Raw genomic sequence first — 18,086 nt, 5'->3', positions numbered from 1 at the left:
GCATTGAACGGCTGACGTGGAATATTTTATAGTATCTTTGATGTGAGACTATTAAGTACAAAGGTTGATGACGTGTTTAGAGTTTTGATTTGAATATCGTTTTATGTAAAGATGGATGCGAAAATGTGTATTATACTTTGTGTAAGGGAAGATAAAGATTTTCATTAAATTGATACACCCCTACCGTTACATTCCGTGCCAATCATACAACGACATATATAAACTTTTTTATATATGGCATTGAACGGCTGACATGGAATGCTACAGTGGCAGTATACTGTATCAAAGAACGAATTCAATTAGTTTCCCTAGTGGTTTTTTTGATCCTTTGTTGCACATCAAAGAACAAATGACACTAAACTCAAGAAATATACTTTGATTGGAAACTAAGCTGCTCTGCCTCAATTAAGAATCATATTTTGGTAAGAATTAGTTGCTCTTATAGTCAAATTATCCCGAATAGAACAATATGAACAACAATTTCTAATGCTTCACGCGCTTTTCAGGGCCGATAACGCGTCCTTCGTTGCAGCGGAGATCACAGCATCTGAGGCATTCGGCAAGTAGTAATATTTTCCTGCACAGCAAATGTTATGATGAGATTATGATACTCTTCACAGATCACGAAGAGTAGGTGATATTCGATATATGTTGGACAAAGAACCTTGAGCTACTCTGGCAATCTCCTTAGCAAAACCAGTTGAAACAAACTTATTTTCAGTGTCAATGACGAGGAGAGACATCCCTGCTTTGTAGATTTTACCAGCAACCTCAAGAATCTCGTCCTTCATCAAGACGCACCAATAAAAATTACCACAAGTTAATGCAAAAGAGAAACGCTGAGGGGAAACATGTGCACATCTCAGTAAGGCCATGCTCTGTGAGGTCCAACCGTCCAGGCTACAATTAATATGTCAAAGAAAGCAGTCAAGATTTACCTTCAACTCCTGCGACGAAGGTTTTGAAACATCACTAGCAGCAGCGGCTTCAGGGTCAGTGGATCTTTTTAGTGATATATTGGCTCTACCATCCGTTATTGCAACAATCATTATGCGTCCAACATCACCACTCTTCTCTGCATTTATTCCAACCCTAACAGCCTAAAGCAGTTTAAATTTCAGATTACAGTCAGTTACGAGGGTGTGGAGATGCCAGTACTCAAGAGGGTTTAGTAACATACCGTGGTCAGACCATGAGCAAGGGGAGAACCTCCACCGCATGGAAGTCTCTCAAGACGGTTTCGTGCCATTGAAATTGATCTAGAAGGAGGCAGAAGAACTTCTGCTGAATCTCCACGGAAAGGAATGATAGAAACCTAAACGACATTACCAGTCAACCTGTTACAAGGATAGTCACCAGGACAACACATGCTCACGAATATCTTATTATATTTGCTTTCATGGTTTGCCGATCAGAAGCACACGTTAATAACTAAATTGAATTCTTATAGAAATTTGGGGAAGGATTCATTACATGTATGAAGAAAAAATGGAAATCATTGTTTCCTTTATGAAGTGCAATCACCAGAATTTGGTTGGGTCCTATATCCTACTGTTATTGTCTATTATTTATTTTGATGAACGTGTTATTAATTGAAATTTTCTTTTCCTTTTCCGGTCAATAAATAAAAGCTCTAATTCAACACAATCAAATTTCACTGTTTACTTGGTACAAACTCTGCTTTTCTTCTACTTTGTTTTTCTCGTTTTCTCAACAAAAAAATGATAAGGGAAATCTTCTTGAGACTAAACTAGTGGTAGACATCTTTTAAATCAAATATGAAAGTTTATGTCACCTGATCTCTGCTCGTATAACTTTCTGCTAGTAACTTGAGTGCTGCACCTTTTGCATTCTGCATTCTATTCAATGCCATGCTTCCGCTTGCATCAACAACAAATATAACCTGCCATGAAGCAAATTGAAAACCGCTCATCTATATTAAGTATTTGCAGGAACACTCGAATAATTTAAGATGTCAATAAAAAAGGTTCACTGTATTGGTCAAAGTTTCTCAAATCCTAGGAAAAGCTGAGTATCAAATTCTATGGATTATGAGAATGGCAACCTATGCCAAAACTGAGGCTCAAAAACTATAATACGAAAAATAGGGAGAGCACTTTTGCATCATAAGCTACCCATGGCGGCGAGAATGAATCATGTAACTAAACTAGGGAGTTAATACCAGTGCTCCTGCTTTTCGTGCCATTCTCTTTGCTCTCATATCAGATCTTTCAACAAAAACTTTCCTACTGCTTTGGGTGCTCCTTTCCCTACGCAACTTTTGATATGGTGCAGCAGCTCTAAGAGTTGCATCAACAGCTAGTCTCTTTATTGGGCCCTGTAAAAACAAAGCTTGTTCAGAAAAGTCAAGCAAATTTTTTAAACCAAATATAATTTTCTAAAATTTCTGAAAGTCTACTAGATGGGGTGGTCAACCTTTGGAAGCATTGGCTTAATATATCGACCTCTATCTTCTGAAAATATTACATTCTTTGCTCTCCCAGCCTTCCCTTTGCGTCTCTGCGCTTGCTGTGCAAAAAAGAGAAGCTTCTCATCCACCAAACCCCCTTCTGCATCAAAGATAAACTCTTCAGGTATTTGGTCTTGCTCTTGTTCATTCTCTTCATCATTCTCTTCATCATTTTCATCCTGGTTACATTGGGAAGTTTGCAGAAAAGTTAAACTTGTGTTTCCCTCTGTAAACAAAGGAATCCGTCTGCGCCAATTTCAGTGTGAAGCTTAACTTTTAATCAATGTTATTGTTAACAAACCTCTTTTTCTTCCTCCGCATTTTGTTCCTCCCCAGATTGTTCATTTTGTGGAGGAGGTGGTGGAGGTGGAGGCTGTTGATTTTGCTGTTCTGGTGGGTTCTCACTGATGATTGAACGAGGAAGAATGACCAGCTCTACCTGAAGTGGGTAATACCTCAGAGCTAAAATTCGGTGTATATTCCCGCAAGTTGCAAAATATAATGATGCAAGTACTGATGAATACAAAACTATTAAGATGTAAGGTGGAAAAGCCCTTTCATTATTCAAGTTGGCTGCTAATTCAAGAAAAATGATGAACAAATTGAGCTACAACGAACAGCTGCTGCTTTCTTCACCATTCTTATTGTTCTCCACAAAATCATATCAACTTCGACTCATGCTATTTTCAAGGGAAAATCATATGGTTCAAAGAGAATTGTCTCCTTTTTATTACAGTTATATGCATCTCTACTCAATAACATAATAAGCAGTAGTACATACGGTAAGTATGGCCATCAAAGGAAAATGATTTAAGATTACTGCTACCCCTGCTTGGTATATGATATAGCACATTTGTTTTGAATAACAATACTTTGCAACATGCACAAACACGAGTGCATGTGAGTATGGCATACGCAGAAAAGATGTGCACTGCCTTTCAGAAGTATGCTAAACAACTTTGTTTTCTTGTTTTGATAAAAGAGAAATATACTTAACAGCTTTTTTGAGGTCGTCAACATTAACTTTTTCTCGTCCATCTAGCGCAGCTAATGATTTTGCAACACGAGCAGCATATAACTCAGCTCTATGCCCCTGATATTTCACAATGAAATTTGAAGTTAATTTCTGGCCCAGTTACGGGAAAAAGATAACATGTTAAGCATAAGAAAAGAAACAAATAGTAAGAGTTGGCCAAGTTAAGATATTAGAAATTTTCTTAACTCCTTAAGTCCACATCAATAAGATGAAGAGATGAATTAAAACAGGTAAAATAAATTGGATTGGTCCCCTAGGCTATTGACAATACTAGGTCTGCTTATGGCAAGACAGATGAAGGCCTACCCCGGGTTTCAAAGAGGTCTTTCATCTGACTTGGTATGACCCATGGCGGCTTGGGCAATAAATATCATGGGAGCCAAATTCTGTTTCCCTTGTGTTTCCTAAGTCGTAAGAATCAACATTGATTTTTATTTTTACCCTCGACTGTTACAGATCTCACTTTTTTTTTTAATTACATTATGTTTTTCAGCGATATTATCTATCACTGCAACCAATCAGCCAAGTTTCAAGCTTGCCCCCTCAAATCCTGAGCCTAAAAAGTTTCTTGAACGCCATTTCCAAATCTGGGCACTGATTTGGCATCAACAAGGACATAATGATTGGTTCCGAACTCCATAAAGCATTTGAGTGAAAAAGGCACGTTAATTTGGGGATCCAAGTTGGCAAAACTGAGCCCAATTTTAGAACATGTGAACCAAAAAACTCCACTAGGGCATATAACCATAAAGCTTCCCACATTACTCCTTCCACACTGCCATTTAATGTGTATGGCATCCCCCCATGCATTATGCATAAAAAAATTATGTTCTCTTAAGTTTTGGGCTGCATTCAACTCCTACAGAATGAATGCCAAACTAAACTCTACCTCATAAAAGCCAACGATCATGAGTCACACTTCACTACTGCACAGCCTATGCTAATTGTTAATCTAGCCCCAGGTCATTTAGGTTCAAGGGTAGCAATGAGGGGGAGGGAGAGCCTTAGTACACTATGAATCTTCAACTCAGTTGGCAGCTTAAGTGGCAATGCAATGGAAGCATAATCCATGGCTTCACATAATATTGTTTAAAAACTCGTGCAAAATATGTCGGAACTTAATAACGAGTTTCATAGAATAAACCTGGCAACCACCTCGAAGAGCTTCCAAAACCAGGTACTTTAATTGTTCTCTGCTGATAGTAACATCCTTTAGATACTCTCTTGCTAAAATGATCTGAAACATATAAATAATATGGAAAGAATCAAATAAATTTCATCTTCCAACATCACAAAGTTCAATGAGAACAAGCTATCAAATATATCATGATATTCAACGATACAAATCTATTGCCTACAAGTTATGGGTACACATGCTTCTATGTGACTATATCAATAGTCCTTCAACATATCTAAAGACTAAAGTTAGTATTCCAGTTTCATCAGCATGGTTTCTTGACTCCTTTTTTAAATAATTAGGGATAAACAGCTACACAGGACTTGTCTAAAGCATTTTAGAAAGTACATCTCTATCTTTAATCAAACTTAGTGCTGCAGATGATATGGAACATCAGGGTGGCGTTCTAGGATTTATATAACTGACCCCACTTAGTGGGATACGGCTTTGTTGTTGTTGTTGTTGTTGTTTCTGGCATATATTTTCCGTCACCAACTACCATCTGAAGTATTGCATAATAAATACTACTAGTAATATCTCTTACAGTCCAGACATAAATAAGACTCATAATGATGCAAGGACCAATAGAGAAATTAATCCCCTTTTATCCCCAGTCATGGAAACAATAAGTCAATAAGATCTAAGAACCGACGCAGTTTAAGGACCATTCTTTCTTCCATTTCATTTTTCTAGTTAATAAATTTTATCAAATTGTGTAAGGTGTAATGATGGAAATGGATAATTTTTAAATCTCGGCGATTTCTTTACTATGATAGTCATGTCATTACACCCAATGTCTCTCATGAGAATAACAATCTAGCGTACAAAAAAACCACTAACTACCTGAGTTTTCACATATTCGGTTTCTTCTTCAACCATTTTAAAGACTTCAGAACTGTGTTCCTGGAATTGTGTTGCAATCGCCACAGCTGCAACACGATCATCAAAACCCATTTCAAAATCTGCACTGCAAAATAAGTGTGCATCATTAGTAAAATGAGAAGGCTTATAAAAAAAATAGATAAATTGTTTTGTTCCACTAGGTAAATACAAGATCTGTACCTCAAATTAATTGCAATACGATCTAGTAAGTGTTCCCGAACAGCACCCTCTTCCGGATTATAAGTAGCAATCAAGAGAGGCTTGCATGGGTGTCTAAAGCTGATTCCCTCTCTTTCCACAATATTAACTCCTTCAGTTAATACGTTAAGAAGCAAATTACTTATACCCTCATCCAAAAGATTAATTTCATCAACATATAATACACCTCGATGAGCTTCAGCAAGAAGGCCTGGCTGGAAAACAGTGGTTCCTGTTTTTACAGACTCCTCAACATCAACAGATCCAATAAGTCTGTCCTCCGTGACTCCAAGTGGAATCTACAATGTGAAAGTAGGGTATTTACATAAATGAAAATCATATGAATATGAAAGATGTTTCCATGAAAAAGTACCTGTACAAAAGGAGACCGGACAATCTGAGTCTTGATATTACCCGCAGAATCAAACTCCATGCAGTCAGGTAAAGTATTTTCCCACCTTTAAGAATTACAACCAAACCATTATCATTAAAAGAGACTTGCACAATATCAACTGGACAAGTGAAAACAGAACATCTGATCAAAATTTCTTGTATGGGGCTTTCTAGGACATAAAAGAGAAGTAAATATTTAAGCTTCAAATCAACAGCCACTACCCACTATTCCCATCAAAACTGCACATGGTGCGGACTGAAAGAGAATGGTTACAGAAAAGAAGGGTTCTTTATTTGTTTTAACTTTTAATCAATATACGGGTCATTGTAATGACATTGTGACAAGAAATGGACCCGAGGGATCTAAGCATCATGAATTAAAAATAGTTACTTAAAACATTTCCATTCTAACTTCGAAGATTCACATAAAAATTCTTGTGGACTAACATTTTCTATTGCTGATCCAATGGAGGCCAAAACGAGTTAGGGGTGAGGATCGGAGATCAAGAAATACCAAAGAGCGACCGTTTTCGTTACCTAGGATCTATCTTGCAAAAGAACGGAGAATTAGATGGAGATCTCAACCATAGAATACAAGCTGGATGGATGAAGTGGAAGAGTGCATCCGGCGTGTTGTGTGACCGCCGTATGCCACTGAAGCTCAAGGGAAAATTTTATAGGACGGCAATAAGGCCGGCGATGCTGTATGGCACAGAATGTTGGGCGGTGAAACATCAACACGTACACAAAATGGGTGTAGCGGAGATGAGGATGCTTCGTTGGATGTGTGGGCACACGAGAAAGGATAAGATTAGGAATGAGGATATCCGGGGTAAAGTAGGAGTAGCCGAAATTGAAGGAAAGATGAGAGAAAATCGGTTACGGTGGTTTGGACATGTGCAAAGAAGGCCTACTGACGTTCCGATTAGAAGATGCGACTATGGGACAGAGGTTCAGGGCCGAAGGGGTAGAGGAAGACCTAGGAAAACTTTGGAAGAGACTCTAAGAAAAGACTTAGAGTACTTAGATCTAACGAAGGACATGACACAGGATCGAGCACAATGGCGTTCTAAGATTTATATAGCCGATCCCACTCAGTGACTTGGATTTTCCAAGTCTCCAACCGAGAAGTTTTCCTCACTCGGGAAATTAAGGGAACACTACCCCAACCTACATGCTCCACTCAGAAAGCTTCAACATACAAGCTTTAACAAAAGAAAATTCAAAGAACTTAGCGAAGAAGGCTTTGGTGTATTTAACACAATACGTTGAAATGAAGGAAAGCTTATTTATTGATATCCCCGATAAGCTACAAATATGTACATATACATGAGTCAAAATAAGCACACAAGAGGGAGCCTTCACAAAGGTTGCTTAGGAGAAGTCTCAGCAGTCGGTAGAGCCCCAGAAAGAGAAGGCACCGGAGGGGGATCATTTGGAGCCTCAGTACTGGACAGAACCCTAGAAGGAGGAGGCATCAGAGGTTGATCATTTGGAGCTTCATTACGCGGTACAGCCCCAAAAGACGAAGGCAATAAATGCCTTTGGAACAAACCCACAAATCTCTGATGATCAAGTAAAACCTGACCATCAGTTTCTTTCATCTGGTCAAGCTTCCTCTTCATGTTTGTAGCATAGTCATGTGCGAGCCGGTGCAACTGTTTATTCTCATGCTTGAGCCCTCTAATCTCCTGTTTGAGACTCATCACTTCAGCCGCCAATGATTCAACTTGGCGGGTTCGAGCAAATAGGCGTTGGGCCATATTAGACACAGAACCTGCACACTGAACACTGAGAGCCAGCGAATCCTTAACAGCTAACTCATCAGACCGTTTGGAAAGTAGTCTGTTATCTTTGGGAGTGAGAAGGTTCCTGGCCACCACCGCAGCGGTCATATCATTCTTCATCACGGAATCCCCAACGGTAAGAGGACCAGTAGGGGAGACGAAGGATGGGCGCCATATGTTGTCTGGAGAAGGCGGGGCTGCCTCTTCAACAAGGTTCAAGTCAAAACGACGGTCGGAGGGGCCAGACATTTTCAAAGGTGTTGAAGAGAGAAGAGGTCGGACAAATCAAGATCTTAGAAGTGCAAGAATGAAGCTTCTACTGGTGGAGATTCAAGTGTGCTTTGGAACTTAATGCCAGCCCCTATAAAAATCTGCACTCGACGAAGCTTCAGAAATCGAAGAGGCGCCTGCTCAGAAATCGAAGAGGCGTTTGCTTTCTCAAAAGCTGGGCTGCTTAGAGATCACGAGGGTTGATCTCAGAAATCGAAAAGGCGTTTGCTTTCTCAAAAGTTGGGCTGCTCAAAGACCACGAAGGCCGATCTCAAAAATCGAAGAGGCGCTCGCTTTCTCAAAAGCTGGGCTCCCCAGAGACCACGAGGGCCGATCTCAGAAATCGAAGAGGCACCTACTTTTCCAGCCTTTTCCAGCCTTGTCAGCACCTGTCACACGCACACTCAGTTTTGCGGAAATTATGGGCATTCTGTCAAAGACTTCTGGGGAAGTAGAAAACACATGAATCTTACTGTTCAATCACCCACTTCTCACACGCAACAATAGCTCATGGGTACCACAGATAACTTTGCCAAAGTTCTCTGCCAAAGTTGAGCACGTGAAGCTTGCAGCTCCCACTACATCGCTCTGACCAAGAAGGGTAAAAGAATAGCAAAGAAACAGCACTAACAAAGTTTAGACCCATAAATTTTGAAGGTCTAGCTACCATATTATTACCCACAAGGGTAAAGGAACAGTACCACTGCTGGATAATTGGAAAGTCCCTGTGTGTCAACCTCTGTGCTTCGTGGCAAGGTAGACTAGCAAACATGCCCAACCTTTACTCACATTCGAGAAAACACTCCCAATAAGATTGCTTGCTCCAAAATCGAAGAGGCACCGTCCTCCGAATCTCGAGAGCCAGACTCCCAACATGACTACTTTCTTAAAAATCGAAGAGAGGGTAAAGGAACAGTACCATTGCTGGATAATTGGAAAGTCCCTGTGTGTCAACCTCTGTGCTTCGTGGCAAGGTAGACTAGCAAACATGCCAAACCTTTACTCACATTCGAGAAAACACTCCCAACAAGATCGCTTGCTCCAAAATCGAAGAGGCACCGCCCTCCGAATCTCGAGAGCCAGACTCCCAACATGATTACTTTCTCAAAAATCGAAGAGACACTGCTCCCCGAATCTCGAGAGCCAGACCCCCAGCATGATTGCTTTCTCAAAAATCGATGAGGCATCGTTCTCCGAATCAATCGAAGAGGCGCTCGCTTTCTCAAAAGCTGGGCTGCTCAGAGACCACGAGGGCCGATCTCAGAAATCGAAGAGGCACCTACTTTTCTAGCCTTGTCAGCACCTGTCACACGCACACTCAGCTTTGCAGAAATTATGGGCATTCTGTCGAAGACTTCTGGTGAAGTAGAAAGCACATGAATCTTACTGTTCAATCACCCACTTCCCACACACAACAATAGCTCATGGGTACCACAAATAACTTTGCCAAAGTTCTCTGCCAAAGTTGAGCACGTGAAGCTTGCAGCTCCCACTACATCGCTCTGACCAAGAAAGGTAAAAGAATAGCAAAGAAACAGCACTAACAAAAGTTTAGACACATAAATTTTGAAGGTCTAGCTACCATATTATTACCCACAACTGTAAAGGAACAGTACCACTGCTGGATAATTGGAAAGTCCCTGTGTGTCAACCTCTGTGCTTCGTGGCAAGGTAGACTAGCAAACATGCCCAACCTTTACTCACATTCGAGAAAACACTCCCAATAAGATTGCTTGCTCCAAAATCGAAGAGGCACCGTCCTCCGAATCTCGAGAGCCAGACTCCCAACATGACTACTTTCTCAAAATCGAAGAGAGGGTAAAGGAACAGTACCATTGCTGGATAATTGGAAAGTCCCTGTGTGTCAACCTTTGTGCTTCGTGGCAAGGTAGACTAGCAAACATGCCCAACCTTTACTCACATTCGAGACAACACTCCCAACAAGATTGCTTGCTCCAAAATCGAAGAGGCACCGCCCTCCGAATCTCAAGAGCCAGACTCCCAACATGATTACTTCCTCAAAAATCGAAGAGACACTGCTCTCCGAATCTCGAGAGTCATACCCCCAGCATGATTGCTTTCTCAAAAATCGAAGAGGCATCGTTCTCCGAATCTCGAGAGCCAGATACCACAGACCACTTTTTCAAAGTGCTCTGACAGAGTTAAAACATGTGAAACTGGCAGCTCCCACTACCGTGCTATGACCAAGCAGGGTAAAGGAATAGCATTACTACTTGTTGTTAGGGAGACTCCTATATATGTCGACCTCCATCCCCAACGGACAGGCAGACCTGCAAAAATGCTCAACCCTTCATCATATCTGAGAGGGCACTCCCAACGAAGCCTTTCGAAATATTCAGCTTTCTTTCCCCCCGATAATACCTCTGCAAACAAGCTATACTAGAGCAAGAATATCTCATATCATCAGGGTTAAAAGCAAGAGTATCCCATATCATGCTTTTTCCCTGTCTTTTCTTTTTGCCTTGTTTTTACCTGCAAGACAAGGAGAAAGAGAGCAATCAGTCAGCACTTGGAATCAAGCTTCCAGCCAGAAACTGACTGCCTGGAACCCCTTACCTGATTACTTACCTGGCATTGCTCTCGAGTACTCATCTTCAACATCTTATGTTTCCAGGGAAGATTCCGCATCTGCTTGAGGAACAGATAGGGCAAGTGCGAAGGATACAAGGAAGCATGTGGAGACAAGCGTAACAGCACACGTGCCGATACATTCATTACTCTGTCAAAAGCAAAAGTATCCCATATCAGCAGGGTGGAACGTACTCTAGATTTGATGGACTTGTTTTGACCCTCAAATTCTTCAGTCGGCCTTATACTCTGGAGGAAACCAGAAAACCCTCCAGCTCAGTTCAAGAATAAGCCTGTGGAAAGTTACTTCTTCAAAAGCAAAAGTATCTCATATCATCTCTTCTCATTTTTCTTCTCTTTATCCTTCATGCTGCTGCAAGATGGGGAGAAGGTGAACAATCAGTCGGAGCTCTGATTGCTTACCTTGTCTGTCACCTCTTTCAGCAGACCCCCGAGCTCGGCGACTTGGGGGACTCCTACTACATGGTTTGTATCGCGCTTGACCAAGCCTGAAACTACAAGTAAGCTTCAAGTGAAATTGATACATTACCTTGTGCATCTCCACCAGTTAAAGATACCACCCCTGGATGGAGGAAGAGTACTTCCAGAGAAGATGCCACATCTACCTATGAGACAGATAAGGCAAGTCAAGACGACACCACACTCCGATACTTAGAAGTTTCGTGATTACGAGATCATTCTCCCACAATATTTCCTAATGTCATTTGTACTAAATCATTCACTTGTACTCACTAAATGAGAGCTTGAACCTATGTACTTGTGTAAACCCTTCACAATTAATGAGAACTCTTCTATTCCGTGGACGTAGCCAATCTGGGTGAACCACGTACATCTTGTGTTTGCTTTCCTATCTCTATCCATTTATATACTTATCCACACTAATGACCGGAGCAATCTAGCGAAGCTCACAAAAAGCGATCGTTTTCGCTACCTAGGATCTATCTTGCAAGAGAACGGAGAATTAGATGGAGATCTCAACCATAGAATACGAGCTGGATGGAAAGAGTGCATCCGGCGTGTTGTGTGACCGTCGTAGGCCACTGAAGCTCAAGGGAAAATTTTATAGGACGGCAATAAGGCTAGCGATGTTGTATGGCACAGAATGTTGGGTGGTAAAGCATCAACACGTACACAAAATGGGTGTAGCGGAGATGAGGATGCTTCGTGGGATGTGTGGGCACACGAGAAAGGATAAGATTGGGAATGAGGATATCCGAGGTAAAGTAGGAGTAGCCGAAATTGTAGGAAATATGAGAGAAAATCGGCTCCGGTGATTTTGAACATGTGCAAAGAAGGCCGACTGACGCTCCGGTTCGAAGATGTGACTACGGGACAGAGGTTCAGGGCCGAAGGGGTAGAGGAAGACCTAGGACAACTTTGGAAGAGACTCTAAGAAAAGACGTAGAGTACTTGGATCTAACGGAGGACATGACACAAAACCGAGCGCAATGGCGTTCTAGGATTCATATAGCCGACCCCACTTAGTGGGAAAAGGCTTTGTTGTTGTTGTTGTTGTTGTTGATCCAATTTAAATTTCAAAAAAGAGTTTCTTGGGCAGAAAACATCATTTACTATTTGAGCAACAAAACATGTCTTCTTCTCTGTGGTTCTAACCTAAAAATTTTCTCAGAAGATAGACTAAGCAAAGATTGAGAAATTTTCTAAGTTCTCAGAGACACTTGTAATAAGTTAAGAGTATATAAATATATTTTAACAACACCAATATATTTAGATTCTGATCTTAATATCATCGGTAAGTCCTAAGGCAGGTTCTGAAAATGAACTTTCTGCTTGTCAATTAAGTCTGATTTTGTGAGCAAAAAAAAACCGTTTAAGGTTAGAGGTACCTAACCATAGAGTGAACCTGCAGATGATGCTGAAAATCCATTATGAAATGCATTTTGGGTTGGGGGGTGCGGGGCGGAGGAATGCATAAGGAAAAATGATCTGGTGTGGGAAAAATTGAGATGTCAGTTGTAAATGTGTTCCATAGATGTGTTTCTAGCTCAAGTCACCTCAATTGTGTCAAACATTCCAAAGAAAAGTTCCATAACTTGTCATGTGTGAAAAAGTTTGCAAACTGCATTAGCCAAAATTCGTTTTTGCTTTAGTCAAGAAAACCAAGCGAATCATGTCATAACAGGGAGTTTACATCCATAATTATCCCCTCTATCTACGTTGATCGCAAAATAACCTGTAAGCATTCAGTATACTTACTCTTCGGGGCAGGCAGGATCAGCATTTGCCATTGAACCAACGACTACTTCAATGGGTGGTAAAATAGCATGCAACCCGCGTGCCATTACTGTCTTCGCTGTTCCCCGCCTTCCGGAGATAGCAATTCCTCCAATTTCACGGTCTATAGCCCCAAGCAACAAAGCAGTTTTGATAGCATCCTACAAATAAATAAATAAAAAGTATTCATAAAATGTGCATAGATGGAAATTTCACTGATTAACCAATGACAGAAGTTGATTGTTATACAAGGATTTAATCTAATACTAAAACTTGGAAAAAGTTCAATTCAGCCATCTGACTTGAAACAGAAAAGAAAAAAAAAGAATCAATAATGCAAAATGACAACCATTCGAAATCAGAACGGTATTTCTGAATGCACGCCTATCGCCTCTTTAGACAAGACTGTATTCTAAATTACTGGAATGGGTCGAACTGGGTTGCAAACGGGCAGGCACATTGCCTTGGCAACTTGCCAAATCCACATATGCAACAGTTTAACCATAAATATATGTTGACCCTAGAAACTACTAAGCCTACGTGGCAAGCAGGCCAAATAACTAATGAGCTAACTATGTCCTTCGGTTGAATGCGGTTGTGCCAACTCGACGACCGAGCTCGGTCGATGAGTAGAATGAAATGTGGTGGTGGTGTCGAACGCGCTGTTGATTTCAGTTATCCAAGCAATTGCGGCAGAGGAAAGATCTTGAAGACAAGGCTGCTAGTCACTATGAAGTCCAAATACAATTCGACTTTCAATGTGCCGAACACTGAGTAACTGGGAACACCTCACTTTGTCGAAAAAGCTAATGAAATGACCTCTTTCAAGAAGACAGAAGACTCCTTATCGGCAGAGACATGGATAAACAGTCAACCAACTTGAAGCAGTTTAAAGGTGCTCCTCATTCGCCTGACTCTATGGCTTCAGTGCTGTTAATCCAAAGTGAAGATGCCAGTTGCCAACATAGGGACGAAGTTAGGAAAGTTAGTGTTTTTCTCAAAGATGAGAAGATTTCGCTTGGAGTGAAAATTTACGCAGAGCAAATTTATGTGTTGTGTTAAAGGTCCTTTTCACATTGTACATCCCAACTGCAGTGTTGCGTTGAAGGTCCTTTTCACATTGTACATCCCGATAGCAGGTGAAGATTCTGTATGCTATATCCTTTAACCTCCTGAAATAATTCCAAGATAAGCTTTCTTGAAATTTTACCAAGATAGGGTATCCTATATCCCGTAGGCTTTCACTTGCTTTCTCAACCGACACATAGCCTTTAGTCAAAGCCTTTCTTATCTTCCACGTGTATGCATATTTTTAACCTCCCATCTTTCCCTAATGCCATGTACTCATCACCAAACCACTAATTATAATTAATTTGAGTAATTTAAAACAAAGGTAACTATCTTCACCCAACCAACCATCATCACTACGTGCTGCTGCATACTCCTCAAATCAAATGTGATGAGTTCAATCCCTTATTCCATTTAGTCCTCCAGAACCCCATAGGCAAGTGGCCCTCTATCGCAGTGGTGGAGAAGAATGTTTCCCTTGGCGTGGGTTCATACCCTATCGACGCTAATCTAACGTCTAAACTAACAAAATCTATCATTTGACGGAAAAAAGAAAAAAGAAAAAAAACTCCAGAACCCCAGAACACCACATTTACTTATGAAAAAATCATCCCAACATGATAATACCCAAATGAAAGAAAACCAACCCACAGCAGCATACACAAATAAACTTCCAAGACAGAATTAATTCCTTGAAGAAATTCAAAAAGCTAGAAAAACCCAATTCAAATTTGGGCAAGCAAATGCAGAATAAAAACTCCAAACAGCATTTGCGAAGAGAAAGAAAGATGGGATTTTAAATTTTATGTGTACCTGGCCAACAACCGCAGCTAAAGGAAAAAACTGTCTTCCATAGGAAATGGAGTCGAAGCTCTTTTCTGGGGTGAGTAAGGCGCCGTTTCCAGACTCAATAGTGGCAGCCGCCGCAGAAGCGGTGACGCGAATGCGAGTGCGACGGCTCTCGAAACGTTTTGCACTGAGAGAAGAAGAAAAGGAAGGAGAGAGGAGAAGAGGGTGCTGTAATCTGAAGAGGGTAAGTAGCGAAGAAGAAGAAGAATGGAGGTGTGAGAGAGATGTACACGGCGAAGATGTTGGTGAGAAAGCCATTGAATTGAAACTAGGGAGGAGAGGAGAGAACTTGTATGAAATGGATGTGATGGACAGGTTTGTATATTGCTCTCTTATCTTCTATGCAATCTGTTTCGTTGACGGAAGCCGAATACATAAGAGTTTGTCGGAGAGCTTTTAGTAGTACATAGTGTTGCAATCATATTTGCAATAGGAATGTGATTGTGTAAATTCCACTGTTCTAAAAATCTCTGCCTAGCGCCGCCTAGGCGCCGCCTAGGCCCCGCCTAGGCGCTAGGCCCCAGCCCACCGCCCCGATTAATGCCTAGGCCCCAGCCCACCGCCTAAACCACCTAAGCACCCGCCTAGCCCGCCTAGGCACCCGCCTAGCCCGCCTAGGCACCCGCCTAGCCCGCCTAGGCACCCGCCTAGCCCGCCTAGGCACCCGCCTAGCCCGCCTAGGCACCCGCCTAGCCCACTTAGGCACCCGCTTAGACCCGCCTAGGTTGCAACTCACTTAGACAGAAAATACATAACTTTCATTTTGCATTTTGTTTTTTTCCAATAAATTGTAAGAGACTTGTTGCATACTTGAATGAACAAACATTATATCCTTATTTCACATGTTTTCATTATGTTCCAATAGTTCATGATATATATGCATTCTATTTTGTAGTTTATGATGAAATTATATATATTTCAAGTAGAAGCAGACACTTATTTACCTGAAATATGATAGATTTACTTAAATCCGCCTAGTCCGCCTAGGCCTCGCCTAGCCGCCTAGGCGCTAGGCCCCAGCCCGCCGCCCGACTAGCACCTAGTGACTTTTAGAACCTTGGTAAATTCTAGTGTATCTAGGGATATATTTTATATTCTCTTTAATAGTTTAATTCCTATTAAGAGTTGTAATCCTAAAATGGTAAAGATTTAACTTATTAAGTACTATAAATAAAGGCACAATGGGGTGATACAACACACCTCACAATTAAATCTCTTTTCTCTCTCTCTCATTGCCGCTGGCCTCCCTCTCTCTATTCCCTTAGAATAGCTCAATTAAATAAGCATACAACACATTATCAGCACACTCTTACTAGAAGCTAAGGAACTGATGGATCGTAGGAGGAGGTTCTCTTCCACAAAATTCAAAGGCTTTTTATTTGTTTTATGTCAATCAGGTACGCTTAAAATAAAAGAAGATATTTGAAATGACCATGAAGCATGAAAACATTCCCCATGATGCATGAATCCCCTTGTTTATATTTTCCTATATATATACATATATATATATATGTATATATATATGTGTATATGTATGTGTTTCATGCATTACGCCATGATATTGCTATGTGAAATTTGTGAGTCAAAGCATATAAATAAATTAGAAACAATTACCCTAGTTATGTTGGGAAAAAAAAATTGGGAAACAGTGTGGCACGCCCGCCGCACCACCACTGTGGCTCCGCTGAACCACCGTTGCTAGCATGAAGCCTAGTCGAGTGGAGCATATCATGGAACGGTATCGTTTTGACACCTTGGACCACACGGTAGCAGCCTTTGGGCTATGTTGCGCTGACCCGAACATTCCAGGCCTTCGGCCTAATAAGCTTCATGGGCCTGAAGTCCCTTAACCCAACCAAGAAAGTATGCAACCTTCTTTACCCATTGTCCCGCAAGTTCCTGGCCCACCTCCAGGTAGCCCAGTGATGCTGGGCTTTTATTTGTCCCATGATTTGGCTTGCCCGAAGCAGCCCATAGCTTACTGGGCTTGCCCTAACTTTCGGCCTGCTTGCTCGTAGCTTTTGATCCTGGGCTTAGTTTGCCCCAACCCAAAAACATGAAACCCAGCTTCAGTTGGGCTTCCCTAGACCAACCCAAGGGCAACTTTCGATGGGCCTACACCTATGTCCAATTTTTTGCCCAAAGCCAGCAATTATTGTTGCTGGGCTCCCAGACCACACGACCCAAGGCCCAATCAACCTGCAGCCGAAATGCAGGGCCCACTCCCGTATTTTTCAACCTGTATATCATTATTTTGCTTCTACAATCAACCTTATTTGGTCCCAATATATTGAATTAATTAAAAGTGACCTGCAATCCATTAGTTTAATAATTAATCCAAAATTATTGACCTGAAGATCACTTTTGGACATTAACGATTAAATAATTTATTTTTATACTTTGAACCGTTGACATCCTTTCATAGTCCCGAAGCTCTCACACTTGAGTTCCTACAGCAACTCAAATCCACTGCACTTAAATCAGCATATTGCATTCTGTGTTTTTGCAGGAACCTCTCCTTTATGAACTAAATGTTCATAAAACTAAATTGAACCTGTAGTTTCATATTTAGTGCCTTTGAAATTTGAAGTTTTCATTCAAAACTTACCACATGAAACTTGTAGCTTTCATGCATAAATTAAACCAATACATGTCTATAAAACTCGAATGTTCTATGATATATGTCTATGGATCACCATATGACTAACCACGTTTTTGTTGTACCCTCGATTTCCCTGCTCTGGAAGTATATGGAAGAAACTACCTGAAATGGATTCAAGACGTGAAGCTCCATCTTACTGCAAAGGGTATTAGAGCCACCATCGAGGCACCTATCGACGACAAACCCGTCGACGAAGCTCAGAAAGCTAATGCAATGATCTTCATTCGAAGACACATCCATGATGCATTGCAGACCAAGTACCTACTGAGGAGGACCCATGCACTTTCTGGCTTGCTCTGGCCGACTATTTCAATCACCAGAAAGACATCTACTTGCATGAAGCAAGACGCGACTAGCAGCATCTTCGCTTCTAAGACTTTAAGTCCGCGAATGAATACAACTCTGAAGTTTGTAAAATCTGATCACTTCTAAAGTTCTGTAAAATGGAA

At 41.1% G+C, this 18,086-nt stretch overlaps 1 protein-coding gene across 1 annotated transcript; it reads right to left on the bottom strand.

Annotated features, from left to right (window-relative positions):
* Positions 1 to 356: 356 nt before the first annotated feature.
* Positions 357 to 15,343, bottom strand: LOC126615049 (magnesium-chelatase subunit ChlD, chloroplastic). The gene is made up of 15 exons (XM_050282766.1): positions 14,940 to 15,343; positions 13,041 to 13,219; positions 6,137 to 6,221; positions 5,746 to 6,062; positions 5,527 to 5,650; positions 4,651 to 4,743; positions 3,468 to 3,563; positions 2,772 to 2,909; positions 2,437 to 2,649; positions 2,183 to 2,338; positions 1,796 to 1,903; positions 1,181 to 1,315; positions 939 to 1,100; positions 665 to 785; positions 357 to 577 (listed from the first exon to the last, which is right to left on the bottom strand). The coding sequence occupies exons 1-15, from the start codon at positions 15,231 to 15,233 to the stop codon at positions 492 to 494; spliced, it is 2,307 nt and encodes a 768-aa protein (XP_050138723.1). The 5' UTR covers positions 15,234 to 15,343; the 3' UTR covers positions 357 to 491.
* Between the last annotated feature and the right edge of the window lie 2,743 nt (positions 15,344 to 18,086).

This window comes from Malus sylvestris, chromosome 3 (assembly GCF_916048215.2).
Source record: "Malus sylvestris chromosome 3, drMalSylv7.2, whole genome shotgun sequence".
Lineage (NCBI taxonomy): Eukaryota > Viridiplantae > Streptophyta > Magnoliopsida > Rosales > Rosaceae > Malus > Malus sylvestris.
The sequence above is the reverse complement of the archived record's forward strand: the minus strand, read 5'-3'. Positions and strand labels throughout refer to the sequence as shown.

What these genes read in the sequence shown, in the direction of transcription:
- LOC126615049 (XM_050282766.1), bottom strand. Translation starts at nt 15,233, where the DNA reads ATGGCTTTCTCACCAACATCTTCGCCGTGTACATCTCTCTCACACCTC. An exon ending in TAGCTGCGGTTGTTGGCCAG is followed by an intron (nt 13,220 to 14,939) that starts GTACACATAAAA and finishes ATTTATTTGTAG; the next exon opens with GATGCTATCAAAACTGCTTT. An exon ending in CCGAATATGTGAAAACTCAG is followed by an intron (nt 4,744 to 5,526) that starts GTAGTTAGTGGT and finishes TATATGTTTCAG; the next exon opens with ATCATTTTAGCAAGAGAGTA.